Raw genomic sequence first — 6,910 nt, 5'->3', positions numbered from 1 at the left:
TCTCACCACCCACAAGAGCGTGACCCTACCCGTGGGGGGCGCTGCGTTGATATACGAAGAGACGGACTGCCCCTTGAACACAGAGTCATTGCTGGGGCGTGGGTTGAAGAGATGTCGTTTGTCGCCGACGATGTTGCCCTAGCTAGGTCGTGTCGGGTCACATGACTGGGCGAGGGATGCCAAGGCTTTCTCTCTTTTATTAGAGCGACCTAGCCAGATGGTCCAAGCGTCCTGGGCGCCAACTTGGGATGACGAACTGCATTTGGACACAGCAAGGACAACTACTCAGTCGAAACAGCTAAATGCAAGTTGTGCGGCCTCATTTGCGGGCCGCATCCTATCAACTCTCTTTACAATGTCTGGAACAGGGGTATGCTTTATTCCACGCCTTGCTCTTGCGTATATGCTCATCATTAATTTGTTCTTTAATCGTTTCAGGACCGGGAAGCTGTCTTTCCAACCCGGCAATCGCTGGGATTAATGAAGGGGAAGCTGAAGGGCGCGGAGACAGGGCACAGTCTTCTGAAAAGGAAAAGTGAAGCTTTGACTAAGTGCGTTCCATAGCAAATGATATCTTTTATTATGTTCTGTACTAATCTTTATTTTCACCCACGAATAGGCGGTTTCGAGGTATGAAACGTTTGAAGCCCACATCTTCCTACCTAGTCTAATGTCATATATTAATAGAAATCACCAAACGAATCGATGAGGCAAAACGGAAAATGGGTCGCGTTATGCAGATAGCGGCCTTTTCCCTCGCAGAAGTTACATATGCTGTTGGAGGAGATATCGGTTTCCAGGTCCAGGAATCTGCGAAACAGGCACGGTTCCGTGTACAGACAAAACAAGAAAATGTCTCTGGCGTAATGCTGCCTCAGTTTGAGAGCATAACGGCAGAGGGCAGCAATGATTTTGGTCTGACAGGCCTGGGAAAAGGAGGGCAACAAGTCCAGCGCTGTCGAGAGACATACTCAAGGGCCGTTGAAACGCTCGTCGAACTAGCTAGCTTACAGGTACAGCCTCGTGACCAACCCCCCAACAATCATCTTCTCGACCATGGCAAACAACTGACAAGTGTTATACGATATTTTTTAGACGGCGTTTGTGATACTAGATGAGGTCATCAAAGTGGTGAATAGACGAGGTATATTGCCCTAGCTGCGTTGTTGACTCGGTTAAGTTGCTAACTATAACTCATCTCAGTCAATGCCATGTATGAAGCACCCTTCTCTCCTTCGGTAAACTGACAGTCAGACGTCACCCTAAGTTACCCTGTACTATTGGGGTACTCTAATATTCCTTTTCGGGTATGGTTTATATTGGTTTGAAGGGAGGATTAATATCTAGCTGGATACATATAGTGAACATGTTATTATCCCCAGAACTGAAAATACTATCAAATGTAAGTGGCTCAAAGTGAAAGTAAATTTCATTGCAGATTACTTACATTTCACTAGACATCAACTCAGAGTTAGACGAACTCGACCGAGAAGAGTTTTACCGACTAAAGAAGGTAACTACAATTAACCCGAACATGTGCCAGACTGGAATAAACTAACCCGCCATCAACTTGTTAGGTATCGAACAAAAAACAGAGAGACACGACAGCCGCTGATGCTGAAATGAAAGCCAAACGAGAAGCAGCAGAAAAAGCTGAAATAGCAAATTCACAGTCAACGGATACCACTGCACCTGCCGATTTGCTTGGAGAACAAGGGGATCAGGATATTATTTTTTAGTTGCAACGCTTTTTGGACCATTGTATAATTTCCATGCGTATTGCTTGTAGTACGATATATGTAGTAATTTTCTTTTCTTTTATACAATCATAAACTTGGCATTCATAATATATTTTGAGATAAAATAATAAGAAAAAAGAAAACTCAGGAGCGCATTCTCCCACTCATAAAAACCAAACGCCAAAAGAACATAACACAGCCATCTCACAAAAGCGCATTGCAGATTCCCATCGAAAGCAGAAAGTATAGGGTAAACATAGGACGAACAAAGTGAATAAAATCCCTTACTGCCTCTGGTACGTCACCCGAATAGGTTTCCCATTCTCTCCCAACGGCATACCAGATGTAGCCTCCTTGGCGCTGATAGCACCAGTCTCTGCTTCATATTCCACGAACGCAATTCCTTTCCGGCCTGGTACCATACGCACTTCCTTGAAGCCCTCGAATCTACCAAAGACTGCAGTAAGGCCTTCCTGATCTAACGAGTCAGGAATCTCCCGCAAGAACAGAATCTTATTAGGAGGTAGGTATTCGTCTGGTATAACAGGAGCAGCAGCGGCGTTGGAAGGCTTCAAGCCGGTACCTCTGGTGACCTTTGAGGGGCGGGTTTCCGCGCCTCCTGGCGCCGCAGCTCCACGTTTCAGCTTCTTCTGCGCCTCGAGCGCTTCCTGTGCTTGTTTTCTCTCTGGTTGTTTGAACAAGTGGGAAGAAATGCAAAAATCAGCCACCAGCTACATGTATACAAGACAAAAAAACAAAAGACTGACCCTTCTCTGCTAACCGCTTCCGTTTATGGGCCTCCAACTCCGCCTCCCCTTGTTCCTTCAGCACTGTCGCATCGCTTCGGGTCTTCGCATAGTCCAACACCATGGGTTTCTCAAAGAGCTCAAACCCATTGATCTCCTCAATCGCACGCGTGGCGGAGTCTACATTATCAAAGACGACAAATGCCTGACCCTTTGCTTTGAGGTTTGTCTTCGCGACAATATCGATGATGTTGCCGTATTCGGAGAAGATTTCGGTTAACGCCTCTTTGAGGGACTCGATTTTGATTCTTTCTTCAAGATTACGGACCTGCACACATGGGAATTGCGATTTTCCCTTTGGTTAGCCTTCCAACATGTATTTATGTTGCGTCTGGGAAATATTTTGCTCTTTCTTCTAACGTACATAGATGCTAGAGAGAATAGCAGAACGAGGTCAAGGTCAGTAAAACTTGTATAAATCAAGGGCTAGGGTGGCCGAACACGCACGTCGAATTGGGGGCTACGCCAGACGCCGTGGCAGCTACGGCTGCCATGATGAATGAAAATTAGCGCTCCTGAAGCTGTCGATTGGATCTTGTCAAAACTGGGAGAATCGAAGCAACGCGATAAGCTACTTGAGATGTTCGTATTGGATTCCAGGGCTTCGGCCGAATAGTCGGGCCGTGATGTGTAATTCTTAGTGCATCAAAGTTGCACCGCTCTTAACGTAAGAACAGCATCATTGGTCTAGTGGTAGAATTCATCGTTGCCACTCAACTCTGGAATCTCGGTTCCTGATTGGTGTGATTCGATGAGGCCCGTGTTCGATTCACGGATGATGCATTACGTAGTCTTTCTATCTTTTCCCCCTTTTTTCCTTTTTTTTTATTCATCAAGATTCATAGTATTTTGGTCGGTGTTTTTCAATCCATGCTATTTGCGGGTACAATAATTCCCCATTGTTCATTGTTTGGTGAATGTTATCAGTTGATATAAATATATATCTCTGCCATCCTCATACCCAAACAAACTACCAGTAAAATCATCCCATGGTTAATTATCGATTAACACACATATCCATTGCCTGAGTTAATTGTAAATATGGACATAGTGGGAAATAGTCCTTATATTCCTGTGACCGCTATTCATACGTAGCTATTGAGAGATATCATTGGGACGAGGAGAAAGAACCAGTCGCAAATTATCAACCTTCGCTTTCAATTGCTTTGGGGGACTTGACCAGTCTTCGCCTTTCATTTCCTCAATATGACTCTCCATGTATAAACAGTCCGCGGCAATGGTTCGGATCTATTCGTGGTTAAAAATAAGAAAAGCAACGCAGTGGGAACAGGGCCCCCTGGTAGGAGCCGGGGGAATTTACCTTAGGATACGGATGCAACAGCATCCCCGTCAGCTTTTTCATGACGTCTCCCCTAACAACATTCATCCTCCAGAGGAGTGCATATACTTTTATCGCAGCTTCAATCCGGGCCATATTGGCTGATTTAAAATGGAACTTTTGAACCGCAACGAAGAGATTTTGGTAGCTGTGAGGATAAGAAGGTAAGAAGGGGAAAAGACAACCATTAGCAAGATCAGCATTGCTACTGAATATAGAGTGAAATACTCACTTGATATTCGGATCAGGGGAATTATGCAAGAAGCAGTTGTCAAGTAAAAATGCAATCATTTCTACAGCTGGGATAGCATAACGATCGTCATCATTATCGCTTTCCAGTATCGAGAGCCAGTCTTCGATAAGTTTAGCGCATATATTTTTTTTTTGCTCATCGTTCTGGTTATTTATGTATTGCAAAAGCGCGAAGCGGGCGGATCGGACTACTACTTCGGTACCGGTGGTAGCGGACGTTACCATGCCTTTAGAGAGCGAGTGACGAAGCCAGTCAACTTGAAGTAAGTCGCAAAGTTGTAAGAAATAGTCTGCCGTAGAGACTTCGCTGAAATGTTCAAATTTCCTAAGGAAATTTCTGTTAGGACCGTGTGCTTTTTGAAAAGAAAAATTTTTGTTCTTTTCTTTTCTTTTCTTTCTGGAAAGATCCCTGGGCCTTACTTTGTTAGAGGAGGCAAGTCCGTGGATGTCTCCCAAAATGTCTTTAAACATTTCCACGCGTGAAAGCGGACTTTGTCAAGTTTTTCTGCGGCGAGGCGTACAACACAGCTCACCAAGTCCTTCAGGTAGACAGGTGCTGAGCCAGGTGGCACTTTCGATTCAAGAGTGACATTAACTGCCTCGATCGCCTCAAGCCTGATGAACGAACCAACATCACCCCTTCGGTCCGTTGTGTAGTCATTAAGAAAGGCCTTGAAGTGCCCAGCAAGGGATTCTACATCATCTATCGCATCCTAGCATATCAGCCAAAAGCTCACAATATATATATATATGAAGGAATATTGTTATCATACCTATATCCGGCAACACACCACTAGCAAGACATTTCACAGCCGACGACCGTTTAGCGATTTTCTCTTCCACCCCGGTACAATCGATGAGCTTATCTATAATCAACTGTCTCCCTTCCCCAGCCGTCGGCATCCGTTTGAAAACAGCACCCAATGCTGCAATTTGCCCGCGCCCAGTCTCTAACCGCCAGTTATCCTGAATATTGTTGAACCATTTTTGCACAACCTCCAACTTTTGAGAGTTAGGAAGTAGTGGGAATAAGCACGAAGCTGCTTGCGATGAGGCCTCAATCGGAATATCATCTGGTCGAAACATACATAACAGCAAGACCTCGATGACTTTATCAAGCAATCGAGCAGATGGGTGGGGGAGCGTAGGGTGGACATCATTTTGTTGCTCCTCGGGCCCGCAGGAGCGAGAAAGAGAAGAGATAAGATATGCGCAAGCCTCAGCAGTGAGGTCAGGGCGTAGAGTATGATGCGTCAGGACGTCCGCTGTTGGGGCGATAGTAGAGTCAAAGATAGTCCCCCAAAGATCAGTAATTTGAGCCACGACCTTTTTGGTATACTCGGGCGAACAGGATTTGCCACCTCCGTGGTTCCTATGCCTGATGAAAGCATCAATAGTAGCAGCAATAGATAAAAATAGGCCATGTCTTGCCTCAACAGCCTGTAATGGTGTTGTAGAGAGCTGTTGTATAAGTCGCTCAAGCATTATGCTCAAGGACTTGTAGGATTCCTGAAGGCTTAAATCACCGAGGACGCGAGCAGCAGTTCGTCGCGACTCTGCATCAGGAGAGCCGATGCCCCTCCACTGTAAGAAGCCATTCACGAGGGGTTTCCAGTACAAAGTTCCTATATTTGAAGCCCCTGTTGCAACATCGATCATCGCCCTCGACCTGCGAGCAACGGCATGATAATCAACAACCTGAATCAAAGGAATGCCTTCGAAAATTGCATCTGGATGGCGACCAACAAGCTCCTGCAATGCAGCAGAAGCGCCTCTTCGAACATTTCCCGAGGGATCTAAACATGCAGCACAGACAAGCTCTATCACAAGAGCTTGCAACGTACTCCCATCTTCCTGGTTTGTTGTCACCTTCAGCTCCTGGGCGTCGAGGTCCTGTAGTTCGCTAGTCGTGTACTTCCGAGCTAAAGCCCATATTCCAAAGCATGAAGCATCTCTAACATTGGTTCCGACTGAACTACCCGTCGATGACCGCTGCTCGAAATCTAGTCCAGATACTAGTGACTGAAGCACTTGAGGAAGCAGGGCGGTTGGTGGCGAGCGGCGGTATAGTAAATGCGCAAGAGTGAGGATCAGACCCTGCCACTTTTGAGGGCATACGGCGCTTATGTTACGCTTCCGTAACTTAACGTCGACATTCTGGGCTTCAGATGGTGTGATTAACGTGCCATCCTGCCTCTCATACAGGATATTCTCATCCAGCGAACTAATAACTGCCTCTACGACATCAGAAGCCATATCTGGAGCTAGCTTGAGAGTAATCACGCTAAGTGCCTTGCTCGCTGCGAATCGTACTGGGGTATCTCTATCACCAAGAGAGACAAGGAAGTAATCAATTGCGTTCTCCAGGATCATCGACACAGTCTCCTCAGGAATTTGATGATGTCCAGGGCTCTCTTCCAACGATAACACGAGAGTCGTGATAGTCCGGAGAATCTTTACCATCGACTTCCTGGCAGATGCAGACGACCTAACCGTCTGAGCAAGGGGCGATTCTCCTTCAGATAAGGGCAGAATTCCGTTAAATATCGGCACAATAAATGAGGCCAAATCGCCCACTTGCCCAGATGCCCCAAGCCTAGAGATAAAAGAAAGCACTCCGATATAGGTGTATACCGGCGGCGGAACTATACCATCAGTTTTCGGGTGTAGAATATCCAGCGCCCACCGCATGAGAGAGTCCAAAAGGCCCAATCGTTGCATATCCACCCGAACACGGGAAAGTCTAGACAACAACAGCGTAGCAGCCTCCCGTC

The 6,910-nt window shown here is 46.1% G+C and overlaps 3 protein-coding genes and 1 non-coding gene across 4 annotated transcripts; 2 read left to right on the top strand and 2 right to left on the bottom strand.

Moving 5' to 3' along the window:
* Window positions 1–355: 355 nt before the first annotated feature.
* HCAG_02640 (vacuolar ATP synthase subunit D) lies at window positions 356–1,739 on the top strand (the record flags this gene model as incomplete). The annotated part of the gene is made up of 9 exons (XM_001542419.1): window positions 356–370; window positions 439–551; window positions 620–630; window positions 688–1,013; window positions 1,096–1,144; window positions 1,204–1,213; window positions 1,362–1,402; window positions 1,458–1,513; window positions 1,578–1,739. 9 exons carry the CDS (start codon window positions 356–358, stop codon window positions 1,737–1,739), a joined length of 783 nt encoding a protein of 260 aa, XP_001542469.1.
* A 284-nt stretch (window positions 1,740–2,023) lies between these two features.
* On the bottom strand, window positions 2,024–3,039 carry HCAG_02639 (conserved hypothetical protein; the record flags this gene model as incomplete). The annotated part of the gene is made up of 3 exons (XM_001542418.1): window positions 2,024–2,424; window positions 2,507–2,813; window positions 3,010–3,039. The coding sequence occupies 3 exons, from the start codon at window positions 3,037–3,039 to the stop codon at window positions 2,024–2,026; spliced, it is 738 nt and encodes a 245-aa protein (XP_001542468.1).
* Window positions 3,040–3,221: 182 nt separating this feature from the next.
* On the top strand, window positions 3,222–3,328 carry HCAG_09415. The gene has a single exon. It is a non-coding gene; the product is annotated as a tRNA-Gly (tRNA).
* Window positions 3,329–3,640: 312 nt separating this feature from the next.
* HCAG_02638 (conserved hypothetical protein) lies at window positions 3,641–6,827 on the bottom strand (the record flags this gene model as incomplete). Its single annotated transcript, XM_001542417.1, has 5 exons — window positions 3,641–3,793; window positions 3,867–4,032; window positions 4,117–4,461; window positions 4,557–4,839; window positions 4,910–6,827. 5 exons carry the CDS (start codon window positions 6,825–6,827, stop codon window positions 3,641–3,643), a joined length of 2,865 nt encoding a protein of 954 aa, XP_001542467.1.
* Window positions 6,828–6,910: the final 83 nt, after the last annotated feature.

This window comes from Histoplasma capsulatum, genomic scaffold (assembly GCF_000149585.1).
Source record: "Histoplasma capsulatum NAm1 scaffold_2 genomic scaffold, whole genome shotgun sequence".
NCBI lineage: Eukaryota > Fungi > Ascomycota > Eurotiomycetes > Onygenales > Ajellomycetaceae > Histoplasma > Histoplasma mississippiense.
This window is presented reverse-complemented; position numbering and strand designations above follow the sequence as displayed.